We start from the raw sequence: 18,542 nt of genomic DNA on the forward strand, positions 1-18,542 counted from the left end.
CTCAAAGATAGGGCATTATCAACAGGAATAAAGGACCAGATGTTGAGATTGCAAGTTGCCTCATGCTAATAGTTCCTGTGGTACTTGACAAATATCAAATATTGTATTGTTTTCCTTTGAATATTTAAAATATCCACATTGCCCATATCATTTTGTGTGAGTCCCTCGGGACATCTCAGTGCACAGTTTGGGCACCATGGCTTTAACAAGTGACTGACTGGGAGTTAGTGTATAAATACCCCAATTCCTTTGCCTATCAGTGGGATCATTTTGAAGTGCATGGCCTACTCTGACTGCAGTTTCTCAAGGAGCTTAATTAGGCTCCAGTTACCTACAATTGTAATTGGCTAGATAAAATACTCTTTATTGTCTGCTTTTTTTTATTGTTATTTTTCTTTTTCTTGTTTCATATCTCTACTGCATTACTGGTATTTTATGGGTTGTCCTTCTAAATAAATTACTTGCACTGGCATCCTTGTTTTAGTATCGGCATCTGGGGGATAGAAACTAACCAGTGCTTATATGACTTTATTGTATATTAATCAGTATTCTCTTTAGCAATCTATTTTAATGAATTCTTATCTCCTCACCTGTACAGTGTGTATGTATATATATAGATAGATAGATAGATAGGTAGTTCAGTGTTATCTTTCTTAAATCCTTTTAAATTGTGACATCTTATATATACAGAAGACTGAATATAAAGTGCCTTTGGCCTCCACCTGTTAGATACCAGTAGCACATTTCTTTCTCCCTCTCCTGCAGTTTGTAACAAGCAAAAATGTCTGCAAAAGTTTCCCAATGTTCAATTTTGGGAAGCAAAATTACCCCATTTTGAGAACTACTGTAAAGTATACCTTATATGAATATACCAGTTTATTTATACTTCCCATTCTTGAAGGAAAATTTTGGGTAATGTAGAGTGTTACTAAAAGCTATCTTTTGCACATATTAATTTGGTATTCATGCACAAGATGCTCTAGTTTGTGTACTGAGGGGTGGAATTGCTGGGTTATAAAATATGCAACTTTTCTGGATGATGCTAAATTTCTCTGAAGTAGTTGTAACTTTTCATGCTTTAGTCAAGTGATGTCACAGAATTCTGATGGCTTCACATATTTTGCTCATAGATAGTATTGCCAGTATTTTTAGTTTTATGTTGTTGAGTAGGATTACAAATATCACATTGTGGTTTTAATTTATATTTCTTTGATTACTATTGAGATGGACTACTTTTTCACATAACAGTTAACCATGAGAATTTTCTCTTGCATGAACTGCGTAAAGTCTTCTACAAATTACTGTATTGGGATGTTACCTTTTGTCCTTTATTGTTTTGTAAGATTTTTATTTTATTTTATTTTATTTTATTTGAGACACGAGTTTTACTCTGTTTCCCAGGCTGGAGTGCAGCGGTACAATCTCGGCTCACTGCAACCTCCACCTCCCAGGTTGAAGCGATTCTCCTGTTTCAGCCTCCCGAGTAGCTGGGATTACAGGCATATGCCACCACGCCTGGCTAATTTTTGTATTTTTAGTAGAGATGGGGTTTCTCCATGTTGGCCAGACGGGTCTCAAACTCCTGACCTCAGGTGACCTGCCCACCTTAGGCTCCCAAAGTGCTGGGATTACAGGCGTGAGCCACCACACCTGGCCAGGATTTTTTAAAAAGTGTTAATACTAATCTCCTTTGTTATGTATATTGCAGCTTTCTTCTTCCATCTTGCAGCCTGCTTTTTCTCTTTTATTTTGATACATTATCCCTTGAAGGAAGGGATTTTTGTCTGTCTTTGTTCTCTTTGTATCTCTAGCACCTATAATTATTTATTGAAAGAATGAATGAACATGAGTTTTAAATTTTTAAGTGTAACCAAATTTATTTGTTATTTATTTTATGGGCTTTTTGTGTCATATTTAAGAAATTATTGATCAGGCCCTGTGGCTTATGCCTGCAGTAATAGCACTTTGGGAGGCCAAGGCAGGTGGATCACTTGAGGTCAGGTGTTCAAGACTGGCTTGGCCAACATGGTGAAACACTGTTTCTACTAAAAATAAAAAAATTGGGCACGGTGGTGGGCACCTGTAAACCCAGCTACTCAGGAGGCTGAGGCAGGAGAATCGCTTGAACCTGGGAGGCGGAGGTTACGGTGAGCCGAGCTCACACCTCTGCACCCCAGCCTGGGAAACAGTGTGACTTCATCTCAAAAAAATAAATAAATAAAAATTAAAATTAAAAAATTGTTTACACTGTGGTCATGAAGGTACTCTCCTGTTTACTTATAAAAGCTTTCTAGTTTATGTGAAGTTTAGTTAGTCATGTATAAGTTAGTCCTTCAAATTTAGGTTTTTATGTCATCTAGATTTCAGTTTTTTAAGTGTGAAAAGTCCTTCAGTTTTTCTCAATTGTACAATGACCCCATTAGCATATATCAAGTATCCTTTTACAGGAGAGAGTTTTTCTGGGTTCGCTATTCTGCTAATTGGTCTCTTAGATGGAAAACTAACTTTCTTTTCTTTTCTTTTTTTAAAATGGTGTCTCACTCTGTAACCCAGGCTGGAGTGCAGTGGTGCGATCTTGGCTCACTGCAGCCTCAACCTCCCTGGGCTTAGGTGATCCTCCCACATTAGCTTCCCAAGTGTCTGGGACTACAGGCATGCACCACCACTACACCTGGCTAATTGTTTGGTATTTTTGCAGAGTCAGGGTTTCAACATGCTGCCCAGGCTGGTCTCGAACCCCTGGATTCAAGAGTTCTGCCCGCGTCAGCCTCCCAAAGTGCTGGGATTACAGGCATCAGCTATCGCTCCTGGCCAAAAAATTTCTTGACTAGAAACTTAGTGGCTTTTGTATTTTTGTATATATTTTAGAAACTAGTTTGTGGGCCAAGCACAGTGGCTCATGCCTGTAATCCCAGCACTTTGGGAGGTTGAGGTGGGTGAATCTCTTGAGCCCAGGGGTTGGTGTCCAGCCTGGGCAACATGGTAAAACCCTGCCTCTACAAAAAATGCAGAAATTAGTGGGGCGTGGTGGTGTGTGCCTGTAGTCTCAGTTACTTGGGAGGCTGAGGCAAGAGGATCGCTTGAGCCCAGGAGGTGAAGGTTGCAGTGAACTATGTTCACACCATTGTACCCCTGCCTGAGTGACAGAGTGAGACCCTGTCTCAAAAAAACAAACAAACAAAAACGAATGTCAAGTTCTATCAGCAAACTCGTTGGAGTTTTAAATGGAATTATGTTGAATCTGTATGGATATTAGCATTTCTCAATCTTGACACTATTGAGTTTTTGGACTGGAAAGTCTTTGTCATGGGAAGCATTCTTGCATCGTAGGACATTTTGCAGCATCCCTGGCCTCTATCCACAAAATGTCAGTAGAACCCCATTCCTACTTGAACAACTACTGCTGTATATTAGTGGGGATGAATTTACATTTTGATAAAATAGAATCTTTCAGTTTGTGATCATTGTGTTTATTTCTGCATATATTCATCCCCTCCGCCAAGTATTTTAGAGGATTTTTTGAAGGGGATGTATGTGTGAAAAGGTCTTATACATCCGTTATTAAATTTATTTCTGGACTTTCAGCATTTAAAAATTTCATTATAAGTAATGATTTTTTAAAAATAGAGTTTATTTTTTTAGAGCAGTTTTAGGTTTTCAGAAAAGCATGTCTACCACTGATATTTTAATGTAAAATGTAATACGCATTCCTAGAATGAATTCAACTTGGTCATGGTATATTTTTTAAATTATTGCTAGGTTTGGTTTGCTAGTATCTTGCTTAGGGTTTTTATATCTGTATTTATCAGTGAGATTGCTTGTCCTTTTCCCCTTTCATTCTTTCCATTTCAAGTTTTGTTATGAAAACTTTGCTAATTTCACAAAATGAATTGCAAACAATACCTTCTTTTTCTGTTTTTTTTTGGAATTATTTCTTTCCAGAATGTTTGGTAGAATTCAAGGCATCTGGACCCTGAAGTGTTTTGTTGGATGATTTCAAGCTACTGATTCTTTTTTTTAACCATTAAATTGTATACTTGATTGATTGATTGATTGATTGAGACAGAGTCTAGCTTTGTCGCTCAGGCTGGAGTACAGTGCCGCAAATGCGGCTCACTGCAACCCCTGCCTCCCGGGATCAAGCGGATTCTACTACCTCAGCCTCCTTTGTAGCTAGAATTACAGGCGTGAGCCACCATGCCCGGCTGTTTTTGTATTTTTAGTAGAGATGGGGTTTCACCATATTGGCCAGGCTGGTCTCAAACTCCTGACCTCCAGTGATCTGCTTGCCTTAGCCTCCCAAAGTGCTGGGATTACAGGCTTGAGCCACTGCGCCCAGTCGTGATTCACTTTTTAAAAACTCATTTAGCACTATTGAGGTATTTTATTATTATCATTATTATTTAGAGACTCGCTGTGTTTCCCAGGCTGGTCTTGAACTCTGGACTTCAAGAGATTCTCCTGCCTCAGCCTCCCAGGTAGCTAGGACTACAGGCATGCAAGACCATGCCCAGCTTCTGGTGTTTTTATTATTTTGATAAACCAGATTTTTCTAGGAAACTCTCTATTTTATCTAAATTTTAAAATTTATTTTATAAAGTTGTTTATAGTATTCCATATATATTATTTATATATTTATAATATTTGACATATATATATAGTGTGTGTGTGGTGTGTGTGCCTGAGTGCGTGTGCACATATATGTATATATATATATAGAGTTGTGTATTACAGATGTCCCTTTTCATTAGTTTAATTTTAAATGTTTTCTAATTCCTAATTATAGCTTTTTCTTGACACATGGATTATTTAGAAGCATATTTCTTCTTCATTTTTTTTTTTAATGGTTTTTGTTTTGTTTTATTTTTTGGGTTATTTTTTGAGATGGGGTCTCACCCAGGCTGGAATGGAGTCATGTGATCATGGAATACTGCAGCCTGAACTGGGCAGAAATGATCCTCCTACCTCAGCTTCCCAAGTAGCTGGGACCCCAAGTGTGTGCCACCACACTAGCTAATTTTTCTTTTTTCTTTTTTAGAGATGGGGTCACTATGTTTCCCTGGCTACTTTTGAACTCCTGGACTCAAGCAGTCCTGCCATCTTAACCTCACAATATGCTGGGATTACAGGCATAAGCCACTGTGCCTGTTCAGAAGCATATTTTTAAATTTTCAAGCATGAGAATTTTCTGGTTAACTTTTTGTGTTTTCTTCTTTAGCTTCCTTGAATTTGAGGCAAAAGGAAATGGTCTGTAAGTTGCAGTCCCCTTTTGTGTAGACTTGTCTCAAGGTTGTATGGATAGTTTTTGCTAATGTTTCATGTGCCCTTAAAATTCATGCGTATTATGCATTTTTTAGGTGTACTATGTCCATTGTTAGCTCAGTAAATTTGTTAAAATATTTTATATCCTTCTAATTTATTGTGCTTGTTCTGATGATTACTGAGAGGGGTGTATGTTAAAATCCCACATCATGGTTATAGATTTATGTATTTTTCCTTGATTTCTTAACTGCCTTTCCCCTTCCTTACCCTCTCTCCTGTGTCTGTCTCTCCCTCCACTCCCTGATATGTTATTAGATGTATACAGACATCCAGCTTTTTTATAACTCAATATTTTATATTTAATGTTCCTCTTTATCTCTGGCAATACTTTTTTTTTCTAAAAGTGTTTCATTTGAATATTAATGAAACCTACCACTTTTCATGTTTTTCTGGTGTTCTATTTTTTCCTTTTATTGTTCCTGTATCTTTTAGATGCCTCTTGTTACACTACAGCTGGATCGTATTTTTTTAATTCAGTGTGTCTTTTAATTGCACCATTTAGTCCGTTTTGCATTTAATACAATCACTGTAATTAGTTTTATATTGAACCAGTGGTTTTTTGCCCCTCCTGTTCTATATTTTCTTTTTCTCTTCTTTCTGGTCTTTAAATTACCTGAATACCAAAGAATTTGTCTTTCTTTTCTCTACTTCTTTGAACTTTTTGTTTTGAGATGGAGTCTCGCTCTCTTGCCAGGCTGGAGTGCAGTGGTGCGATCTTGGCTCACTGCAGTCTCTGCGTCCTGGGTTCAAGCGATTCCCCTGCCTCAGCCTCCTAAGTAACTGGGACTACAGGCGTGCACCACCACACCCGGCTAATTTTTTGTATTTTAGTAGAGACAGGGTTTCACCATGTTGGCCAGGATGGTCTTGATCTCTTGACCTTGTGATCCACCCACCTTGGCCTCCCAAAGTGCTGGGATTACAGACATGAGCCACCACGCCTGGCCCAAAATTTAATTTTTGCTCTTTATTTCTGGTTTTCTGAGTTTCATTATGTTTTGCTCTAGGCATAGAATATATTTTGACAGGGGCAGGGGGTATCATTTTTCATTTGTTCTAAAATTTCTTAATTATTATCTCTTTAAATTTTCTTTCCATTTTATTTCTCTTCTCCTTCAGGAACTTTGTGTAAATTTGTTATAGCCTCTTCTGTGTATATTTCCATATTTTTGAATTTCTGTGCAGCTTTCTGAATAATATCCCCCCCATCTTAAAGTTCTTTTACTCTTTTAATCTATGCCAATCCCTTAAGCCTTATTTCAGTTAGTGTATTGTTCATTTCTGTAAATTATAACTACTTGGTCCATGGAATTGTTCCCCTGTGGATATTCAAACTTGTATTTTTATTTTTTAACATGGTAAGTTTATTTCTTTTCTAATCTATATCTGATAATTCTAGTACTTTAAGTCTTTGTGAGCCCGTTTCTGTGGTCTTGTTTTTGCTCGTTTTTTGCATGTTGCCTTTCTTCTTGGTGTATTTTGTTGCTTTTTGTTCCAAGTTCCTTATTTCCTCTCAAATTTATTTGAATCCTAGGATTAAGTTACATTTCTCTAAGAGAGGATTTAGCATTTGCTTTACAGGTGTCCAGGGGCACTACCAATCTAGGACCATTTGTAATTGAATAGAGAGTTTGAGATTTTCTTTCAGTTATTTGTTAGAACACCAGTTTTTGATTATAACTTCTTAGATACATTTATCTCCCTCTTTGCAGTACCAGAAAAACTTTATTTTCCCCAGAGTATGAGGTGATAAATTGGCCCCTGGTTTAGCCTTAACCTGCAGATGTAATCCTTTGAGGCCCCACTATAGAGTTATTTCTTCTAGACCCTCTACCTCAGATCGCCCAACTGAAACAAACAGGCTTAGCAAGGGTCATCATAGAAAAAGTTATTTCAGCATTGCCTCTCTATATTGAATTTCTGTTTTTATTTATTGTCCTCCTAATATCTTCCTGCTTCATATGGCTTCAGATGCTTTCAAAATGCTGTTTATATTTTATTTAGCATTTCAGGGAAAGGATTTGTATAAATAATATTGTTTACAATATCATTATCATAAACTGAACTTGTATATATAAATGTAAAGTGATTTCTCCCTCGGATGATATGTATATGTGTGTGTAAATGTAACTTGTAATGCTGAAATTTTTCAAAAAAATTTTTTGTGGAAATGAATAATTTTGAAACTTTGATGCTTTTGGCATAATTTGCATATTTACTTTGTATATTGTTGTAATGTAATTTCCGCCGTCATAGGTTTTGATTTTCTTGGGCCTACTTGAAGGTTTCAATTGCTTATTGTCATGGTTTTGAAAAAGCTTTCAAATGTAGACTGACATGTGCAGGTACTGTTTTAGGTAGAGTGTACAAAAAAACCACAAGTAATCCTGATGGGTTTATACTTAAAGAAAACATGTTGGGTATGCAGAGAACAGGATAAAAATTATAAAATAAGAGATTGGAATATGAAGTATTTTGCCTTAATATTTTTCAATTTCAGCCTCTCTCTCTCTCAGTGTCTCTCTCTCATGTCTTTCAAATAGGCCAGGCACAGTGGCTCACATCTATAATCCCAACACTTTGGGAGGCCAAGGCAGGAGGATCAGTTGAGCCCAGGAGTTTAAGACCAACCTGGACAACATAGTAAGACCCTGTCTCTACAAAAATAGAAAAATTAGCCAGGTGTGCGCCTGTAGTCCCAGCTACTTGGGAGACGGTGGGAGGAGGCCAAGAGGTTGAGGCTGCAGTGAGCCATGATTTTGCCACTGCACTTCAGCCTGGGCAACAGAGCAAGATCCTGTCTCAAAAAAAAAAATACTGAGAATAGACACATGAACTATTCAGAAATTCAAAAGAGGCAGAGCGGGCTGGCTCATGCCTGTAATTCGAGCACTGTGGGAGCCCGAGGTGGGGGCATCGCTTCAGTTGAGGAGTTCTAGACTATCCTGGGCAACACAGAGAAACCCTAACTCTCTCCCCTCTTCCCCCTGCCAAAAAAAAAAAAAAATTAGCCAGATGTGGTGATGCCTGCCTATAGTTCTAGCTTGCAGAGGTGGGAGGTGGGAGAGGTTGAGGTGGGAGGATTGCTTGATTCTGGGAGGTCAAGGCTGCAGTGAGCCAGGATTGTGCCACTGTACTCCAGCCTGGGCAACAGAGCATGCTCTCTCACTCTCTCTTTCTCTCTCTCTCTCAAAAAAAAAAAAAAAAAAAAAAGAGTTAACAAAAATTTATGTAGATACCTAAATCATCTTAAAGAAAATGAAACCTAACTTCTTACCCATTAAGTGTGGGCTGTACATAGTGACTTGTAAGGAGTACAGTGTGGAAAGAGGTGGAGAAGTGTAATTTACAAAAGATAAAACTGACAAACACTATTGCATCTAGATGTTCATGATTAATAATCAGTAGTATTTAGTCGTATTGATAGTGACTTGATTTTATATAATGAAGATGGCAATTTCTCTCTTTACCTTCCTTCCAAAAATCCATAAACCCTGTCTAACCGTGAGAAAAGCATCAGACAAATTGAAAGACATTATATAAAATACCTGACCACTGCTTCTTAAAACCTTTGTGGTCATCAAAAACAAGTAAAGTGTGAAAATTAGAAATGGAAGTAGAGACTTAACAGATGATGTCCCAGAAATAATAAATATCATAAGAGACTACAAGGAACGACTCTACACCAATAAATTGGATAATCTAGAATAAATGACTAAATTTTTAGAAACATACAACCTATCAAGACTGAGTTATGGAGAAAAAGAAAAGCTGGGCCAGGCGTGGTGGCTCACGCCTGTAATCCCAGCAATTTGTGAGGCTGAGGCGGGCGGATCACAAGGTCAGGAGATCAAGACCATCCTGGCTAACACGGTGAAACCCCGTCTCTACTAAAAATACAAAAAATTAGCCGGGCATGGTGGTTGGCGCCTGTAATCCCAGCTACTCGGGAGGCTGAGGCAGGAGAATGGCGTGAATCCGGGAGGCGGAGCTTGCAGTAAGCCAAGATCGTGCCACTGTACTCCAGCCTGGGCGACAGAGTGAGACTCTGTCTCAAAAAAAAAAAAAAAAAAATTGAACAGACCTGTAACCAGTGGGCGGATTGGGAGAATAAAGAAAAGTCCCAGGATCATTTGGCTTCATGGTGACTTTGCCAAACATTTAAAGAATTAATGCCAGTTCTCAGTGTTTTCCAAAGAATTGATGAGGATGGAACACTTGTAAACCCATTTTATGTGGGCAGCATTACTCTTATACCAAAGCCAGGCAAAGACATCATAAAAAAAGATACCACAAAAAGAAAAAGGCCAGTATAGATCCCTGATGAGTATATATGCAAAAAGTACTAAAGAAAAGTCTAGCAACCGAATTTAACTGCATATTAAATCATTCACCAAATGAAAGTCAATTAATATGGTATACCACATTAACAGAATGAAGGATAAAAATCACTTGGTCATCTCAGTAGATACCAGACAAAGAGTTTTATAAAATCCAGCACGCTTTTCATATTAAAAGAAAAAACTCAGCAAACTAGGAATAGAGGAAAATAGAACACAATAATGGCCGTATATACAAAGCTTATTGCTAACATATTCTGTGGTGAAAATCTAAAAGCTTTTTCTGTAAGATCAGGAACGAGGTGAGGATGCCTACTTACCACTTCTATTCTGTGTATTACCAGAAATTCTGCCCAGAGCTATTAGGCAAGCAAAAAAAAAAAAAAAAGGAAGAAGTGAAATTGTTTCTGTTAACAGATGACATAATCTTATATATAGAAAACCTGGCTGGGCATGGTGGCTCATGCCTGTAATCTCAGCACTTTGGGAGGCCGAGGCGGGCAGATCACCTGAGTTCAGGAGTTCAAGACCAGCCTGGCCAACATGGTGAAACCCCATCTCTACAAAAAAATCAGCCAGAATGGTGGCGGGTGCCTGTAATCCCAGCTACTCAGGAGGCTGAGGCAGGAGAATCGCTTGAACCTGGGAGACGGAGGTTGCAGTGAGCCAAGATCATACCATTGCACTCCAGCTTGGGTGACAAGTGTGAAACTCTGTCTCAAGGGAAAAAAAAAAAAAGGAAAACTGTAATTATTCTACAAAAATGTTACAATTCATGAATCAATTCAGCAAAGTAACAGGATGCAACATCAACATATAAATTTAGTTGCATTTCTATACATTAATAATGAACTTTCTGAAAGAAAATCAGGAAAACATTCCAATTTACAATAGCATAAGAAAGAATAAAATACTTGGGAATAAACTTAACTAAAGAGGTGTTATTAGTCCATTCCTACTGCTGTAAAGAAGTATCTGAGACCGAGTAATTTATAAAGTAAAGAGGTTTAATGTTGACGATTTTGCAGGCTGTAGAGGAAGCATGGCTAGGAAGGCCTCAGGAAACGTACAATCATGACAGAATTAGAAGGGAAAGCAGGCACGTCTTCACATGGCCAGAGCAGGAGGAAGAGAGGGAGGAGAGGTACTATACACTTTGAAACAACCAGATCTCATGATAATTCACCTACTATCATGAAAACAACACCAAAAGGGAAATCCATCCCCATGATCCAACCACCTCCTACCAGGCCCCACCTCCAACATTGGGGATTACAATTTGACATGAGGTTTGAGTGGGGACACAGACCCAAACCATATTAGGAGGTAAAAGACTCATTGAAAACAATAAAACATTGATGAAAGAAATTAAAAGAGACACAAACAAATAAAAAGACATCTTGCATCCATGGATTGGAAGACTTAATATTGTTAAAATGTCCATACTGCCTAAAGGGGTCTTACCGATTCAGTGAAATTTCTGTCAAAATTCCAATGGGATTTTTTGCAGAAATAGAAAAATTCTAAAATTCATATGGAATCACAGAGAACCCTTAATACCCAAAACAGACTGAAGAAAGGAGCACAAAGCTGGAATCACTACACTTCCAAACTTCAAAATATGATACAAAAGTACAGTAGTTAAAACATCAGCTGGGTTCAGTGGCTCACACCCATAATCCCAGCACTTGGGGAAGCTGAGGCAGGCAAATCATTTGAGCCCATGAGTTTGAGACCAGCCTGGGCAACGTGGCGAAACCCTGTCTCTACTAAAAATACAAAAAATTAGCCCGGGCATGGTGGGGCTTGCTTGTAGTCCCAGCTACTTGGGAGGTAAGGTGGGAGGACCACCTGAGCTGGGGAGGTCAAGGCTGTAGTGAGCCATGATCATACCACTGCACTCCAGCCTGGTTGACAGAGTGAGACCCTGTCTCAAAAAAAACAAAAAACAAAACAGTTTGGCACTAGTATGAAGATAGACATAGCAACTAATGTAACAGAATACAGAGCCCAGACATAATTCACGTATGTATGGACAACTTACCTTTGACAAGGGGGTCAAGAATATACAGTAGGGAAAAGATCGTCTTCAACAAATGGTGTTTGGGAAAACTGGATATCCACATGCAAAAGAATGAAATTGGTTTGGACCCTTACCTTAGACTTTAACACAAAAATCAACTCAAAATGGATTAAATAATTAAACGTAAGACCTGAAACTTACAGACTCTTAGAAGAAAACATAGGGAAAAGAGCTTCATGACATTGGTTTTGGCAATGAATTCATGGGAATAACACCAAAAAGTGTCTGTGGATGGGTGAATGGATAAATAAAATGTAGTATATACATACAATAGAATATTATTGAGCCTTAAAAAGGAAGAAAATTCTGCAATATGTGACAACCATGGATGAATCTGGAGGGCATTTTGCTAAATGAAATAAGCCAGCCACAGAAAGACACAGAAATCAATCAAATAACTGCTTGATTACACTTACATGAGGTATGTTAACTCATGGAAGGAGAGAGCAGAAGGGTGATTGCCAGGGGGAGGGGGAAGCAGGAAGTGGGAAATTGCTAATAATGTGTATCAAGTTTCAATAATGCAAAATGAATTCCTTCTAGAGATAAACAGTCTGAGAAAGTGTCACAGTGTAGAGGAGTCTAAGAAGACATGACAGCTGCCACCTTTGGTGGTATTCTGGAACAAAAATGATACTAGGTAAAAACTAAGGAAATCTGAATAAAGTATGGGCTTTAGTTATTAATATTATCAATATTGGCTCATTAGTTGTGACAGTTGTACTATACTAATGTTAGGTGTTGACAATAAGGGATACTGAATCTGATGTGTATGGGATCTCTATACTGTCTTTGTAACTTTTCTGTTAGTCTAAAACTATTCTAAAATAGAAAGCATATATTTTTAAAATGCTATAGGAATTCAGTTAAGAAAAATTCCTTGAGACTGAAATACTAAACCCAACCAGTTCTTTTCCTCACATACATAAAAGTTTTGTAAAATGAAAAATAGGTATTCTAGGCAAAAGATGAGTTGAGAAAGTCTTAGTGGTACCTGAAAAAAGTTGTGAGAGACTTCAAAGTATACTCGAGATTATCTGGGACCCCTAGTGACATAGCTTTGAAGCACAGGTTGAAGAAACAGGACTTGATCATTTGTGCAGTCTGATAAGAAACTGCCAAAGAATCTTAAATAGTCTCAAATATTTAAATCTTAAATTATGTAACTGGAGCCAATTATACAATGTCATCTATAAACGATAATTGATAAAACTTTTTGCCTGTAATTTATGGATTTTTATAACAATGTGGGCAGCTTCTCTGTGCTTTTCCCCCTGAATTTAGAAATGAAACCTGGCTCTCCCTATATCAGATTATTTCACTCATGGCCTCATTAATTAGAAAGGAGAAGAGTTCAGCCTTTTCTACTCTCCGTTTTCTACTCCTTGCTTTTCCATACTATGCGATGAAAGGTAACAATCTTCTCTAGAATTACTTTTCATTGTTATTTTATTTCTCCCTTTAGTTCCCTACCACCAAAATTTTTTGCTTGACATTTTGTCTCTAATGTGTAATTTTTGCCTGAGTTCTCAATTTTCTTTAATAATATCCCAAAAATTTTGGGACTTTCTCTACAAAAATACATAGACATGAATTTTCGTGTTTTAAAATGGTTCATAGGTACTTTGGAATCCATGTGCCACAGGTCAAGAAACCCTGCTTATCTTGACTCCTATTAATAGTCCTAATAAAACTGAGGTGGCAGACAGACATTTTTCTTACAGTCATTTCTTCTAAGTCTTACATGAACAACATTAGCACTGATATGAACTTAATAGTTCTTGAAGATATGGTGAAAATACTTTGGACAGCTTTGAACAGTTCTATAGCTCTAGCTAGGGTAGTGCTTGCTTTTGGCCCTGGGCTATACTAGCATGGCTCAAACAAGCTGTACAATTTGATATTCTAGTATTTGGTAAAGTTTCTGTTCTTGGTGTAGATGGACTGCATCCTGTGCGGTCTTGAAAGATGCAGTTAACCGGTACTCACATGTTATGTGCCAATACGTGATTTTTTAAAACATTTACTTTAATATTTTACTTATCTTTTGTATTTAGAAAGGAAAAAATACATTCGTTTTTTTTCCTCCCCCGCAAGGACTGTTATAAAGTGAAGGCTGCCATCTAGAGACCGACTCATCATTGCAGATGTAGTCACAGCAATTTCTGTTTTCAAGGCATTCTAAAAAATTTATAAGTATCAAAAATGTATCTTTATTTATAATAATTTGTGAGGGTTTGTTTTTTGCACATACTATTTAGACAGATTCCATGTATCCCAAGATATTTACAATTAAGCTTGAAAGGTATCAAAGTGTCTTTTTCTTTACCTCTCTGCCAGACCCCCTCCTCAAATCTTGAAAAAGACTCTTAAATGTAGTCACTGTATTACTAGGTAACTGTTAAGTTCTACATTTCTGGTATACTGGTATTTGTTTAGTGAATCCTTCTCAGTTTTAGTAGACTCAACATTTCTTCTCCTTTCCTGACTCAGATTTTTTCTACCAATCCATCCATATTTATATGTAGTCTTGATTTGCAGTTTGCTCTTTATCAGGCTAGGTTATATAAAAATGAAACAAAAAATGGCCAGGCACGATGGCTCACGCCTGTAATCCCAGCAGTTTGAGAGGCCGAGGTGGGTGGATCATGAGGTCAGGAGTTCGAGACCAGCCTGGCCAACATGGTGAAACCCTGTCTCTACTAAAAATACAAAATTTATTGTGTTTTTAGTAGAGAATAATTACACGTGTCGATGTGTGCCTGTAATCCCAGCTACTCAGGAGACTGAGGCAGGAGAATCGCTTGAACCCGGGAGGCAGAGGTTGTAGTGAGCTGAGATTGCGCCATTGCACTCCAGCTTGGACAACAGAACGAGACACAATCTCAAAAAAAAAAAAAAAAAAAAAGAAAAAGTTAGATGACAATAAAAATGATCCTGTCACATGCTTGGATTATTTCTAGTACATAACTAGATTACATTTTATTTATTAAGGCGCTATAATCCACTCTGTAAAAGAAAAGCTTTAAAATGATTTATACATGGAGCAATTGCTTAGAAAGCAGCTACTATTTGGAAGGCTCTTTTGCTGAGTGTGTTAGACAGTGTATTTCAACCACACTTAGACTTCAGTAATTTGAGCTAAGCAAGAATGGTGTGTCATAAAAGCTATAAACTTTTTTTTTTTTTTTTTGAGTCTTGCTCTGTCATCCAGGCTGGAGTACAGTGGTGCAATCTCAACTTACTGCAACCTCAGCCTCCCAGGTTCCAGAGATTCTTGTGCCTCAGCCTCCTGAGTAGCTGAGATTACAGGCATGTGCCATCCACACTCGGCTGTTTTTTTGTATTTTTAGTAGCGATGATGTCTCGCCGTGTTGCCCAGGCTGGTCTCAAACTCTTGATCTTAAGCAGTCTGCCCACCTCAACCTCCCAAAGTGCTGGGATTATAGGTGTGAGCCACCATGCATGGCCAAAAGCTATTATTAATATAAACTTAAAAGAGCCTTTTGTTATATTTGGATAAATTGTTTTGCTGCTGAGTAAAGTTCTGTCTACTTTCAGTCTTCTACGTACTTGTGTACCTAGTTGGAGGGATGCATATAAGGCTTGGAGTTTATGCCCTGGCTGACATCATAAAATAGAGGAGGAGGAGAATTGAAAATGACTGAGGAGGGACAGGGTTGAGACATTTCTCTAAACTGTGTGGTTCATATATATGAGGATAAGAAAGTTTTCTGGGTCCTTCTTGACTTTTCTGACAATTTACCTCTTCATTGTCTTAACTTACCCCTATGATAGGTACTAGGCATTTTGAACAAGGTGTTTAGTGCTCTTGGACCTGATATGTCTACTCTGGAGGTGCATGCTATAGGTCTAGGTGATGGGAAAACCACTGGAATTACTTTCTTTGGTTTTGGGATAAAAGAGGTAGCTCCTCTCTTCAAACAGTATTTGACTTCCTGTAGAACTCAAGTTAGGAACTGGAGCTTTTAGCTTGCTTCCAAAATGGGCACGATAATGTATCAAAAAAAAAAAAAAAATGAATGCCCAAAGTAGGAGAGTCTAATACTGAGTATCTTTTATGTTACAGGTGCAATGTCAAGTACTTTATATTTGTTATCTCATTTAATTCTCTTATCATCCTTATTTATTTGTTTGAATGCTTCTCATGTGCTAAGTAATGTTCCAGGCAGTAGCAGTTAGAACATTGAAGAAAAGCTCTCTGCTCTGCAGTGATATTATCACCACTTAAAAGATTAGAAATCCTAGTTTCATAGAGATTAAGTGACTTTTCTAGTGTCCCATATCCGGCAACTGGTGGACCTGAGAAACCCTATTATGTCTTATTCTAAAGACATTGAGCCACTCTAGGATGACTTATTTCCTGAGGCTTCTGATGTATGTTGTAATCACTGCAACTACAATTACAGACTGTTTTTATTGTTGTCTGTGTAGATATTTATACAAGAGTGTATTTTCCAGGCTTATATTCCATCTTTCGTGCCCTGTGATAGCAGATAGCAAAAACACAGTATTTCTGGCAAACTTGTGTTAAGGATTCTTATTCTTGCCTTCTACTGAGTGCATGTTGATAAGGACTACACAAATACCTGATAGTGTTTAAGAGCAGTGTCTTTCAGTTTAGTTTTTTACATTTTATTTTTTATTTGAAATGTATTTATTCATAATTTTGTTTGAGTAATATATTCATGTAGTTCAAATTTTTAAAGTGCAAAAAGTATGAATATAGTCTCCCTTATTTTTCTAAACCTCAACTGCCCATTTCTCTTTCCTGGAGGCAACCAGTTTTACTAGAGTATCTTTCTAGAAATATTTTAATGTATGTTCAGTCAAATATATTTCAATATCCATTCTTTTTTGTGTTTGAATATATCCTATAGATCTTTCCATATCAGTCATAGATAGCTTATTTTTTGATAGCTCTATCTATAGTTTTGATAGATTCCATTGACTTTGAGAGTCAATAAAGAGTAGTGGTTAATCATAGTAGCCAGCCTGCCTGCATGTAAACCATGGGTCTGATACCGGGAAACTTTTTTTGCAAGTTGCTAAACCTCTAGATGCCTCTTGTCTCAGAAATAATAGTATATTCTTCATAAGGCCGTTGTAAAGATTAAATGTATAAGCATCAAGTGCCCGGGAGATAGTAAGCACCCAAATATTAGCTGCCACCACCATCATCGTTAATATCACCTTTTTATTTATTTCATCTGATCTTTATGAGCATATAGGCTTTCTTTCCTTTTTTTTTTTTTAATTACAAACAGTGCTTCAGGGATAACCTTTTACATTCATTACTTTGCACATGTGTTAGTCTGTGGATGTTTTGCTACAGGTACAATCTGTGGATCAAAGAGTATGTAAATTTGTAGTTTTGGTAGACATTTACCAAACTGCATACCATAGAGATTGTACCAAATTATATACTTTTATCAGCAATTTAACATAATTTAAACTATCTAGAACTTTATGGTAGCTTTCTGATGTTATGTCTAATTATGGCATTATTTATAGTTAAAAATGGCAATTTCAGAATTCTTCCTTTTCCTTCTTAGGAGTACTGTCCTGTCAGAATGGCCTGATCAAACAATGTTTTATGTTTTAATATAAAATATATGTTGGAAGGTTATTCTTTTGGGATTCTCACAGATAACTTGTTAATGCTTGAGAGAGTGGAAATTGATCTGAAAGACTAATTGAAAGATTAATATAAAATGTGTTGTTCCACAGGTACTGTGAGAATAGAGATGTTTCGAAATATGCAGAATGCAGAAATCATCAGAAAAATGACTGAAGAATTTGATGAGGTATAGCATTCCAATATTCATACAAATTGCTTACTTATACTTTCACATGATGAATATGTTGATTATCTCAGGTTTTGTTTTGATTTGATGTTTAGTGTAACTGAAAATCTATTTTTTAATTATATATGATAATGTATGGTACTAATTCCAAAATTAATGATCTTTGGAGATTTGATTATGTTGTGTGGAGTATTGAATAATTACTGACAGGATAAGAAAATTAGTGATATGAGGTAGAAGTGGATTCTTGATATTTATTTTGAAGACCATCTCAAATTCCCAAATTTATAAATGCGTCTCCAACAGTTTTCTGTTTGTGGAATGCTAGTTGCATTAAATGCTTTAAAGGGAAAATGGTTTGGAGGTCAGTGAATTCTAAGCAGGACCACATATTATACCTGTCTCAGAGATTATAAAATCACATTATGTTATTTAAGATTCCAAGACATCCTAATTAAGAAAAGCCCTGCTTACCTTCATTTAACCCAGAATTTCCCAAAATTATTTTACATGGAAATTCTCCCAAACCCCTGGTGTGTGTGTGTGTGTGTGTGTGTGTGTGCGTGCGTGTGAATGTTAAGCTTCTATTTGGGACACTCTACTTGAAAGTATTCTTATTTTCATTTAGAATTCATGTTTTCTTTGCTTGGCTTCACAAATTAATCACCTTTCTCATTTTCACAGAAATACTCTCGAGCAGTTTTACACTGATTGTAAATGCTGAAACATTTCCACAGTTTTATTTCTGTATTGTATTTATGGTGAAATGAATTTATATTATGTGTTAGGCTACCATTAATTCCAGTTTTAACAATCTGCCTTTTGATTTAAATAACATTTCTGTTTTTGGTATGTGTTTCTTTTTCTTGACTTTCAGCACTAAAATATTGGTTGTTTTCTAGGTCTGCTCTTTGACAGGGAGTGGGCACGGGGTTTTATTATTGTTAATTTTAACTTGGAAAAAGTAAT

The 18,542-nt window shown here is 37.0% G+C and overlaps 1 protein-coding gene across 2 annotated transcripts in view; it reads left to right on the plus strand.

Moving 5' to 3' along the window:
- The window catches only part of STAG1 (stromal antigen 1), a 417,686-nt gene that overhangs the window by 195,203 nt on the left and 203,941 nt on the right, over positions 1 to 18,542 (plus strand). For both annotated transcript variants that reach the window (XM_003265265.4, XM_030816776.1), the window contains one exon: positions 17,497 to 17,573. In XM_003265265.4, the coding sequence (XP_003265313.1) occupies positions 17,497 to 17,573 (77 nt within the window). The remainder of the gene's footprint in view (positions 1 to 17,496; positions 17,574 to 18,542) is intronic.

Source organism: Nomascus leucogenys, chromosome 8 (genome assembly GCF_006542625.1).
Source record: "Nomascus leucogenys isolate Asia chromosome 8, Asia_NLE_v1, whole genome shotgun sequence".
NCBI classification, from domain to species: Eukaryota; Metazoa; Chordata; class Mammalia; order Primates; family Hylobatidae; genus Nomascus; species Nomascus leucogenys.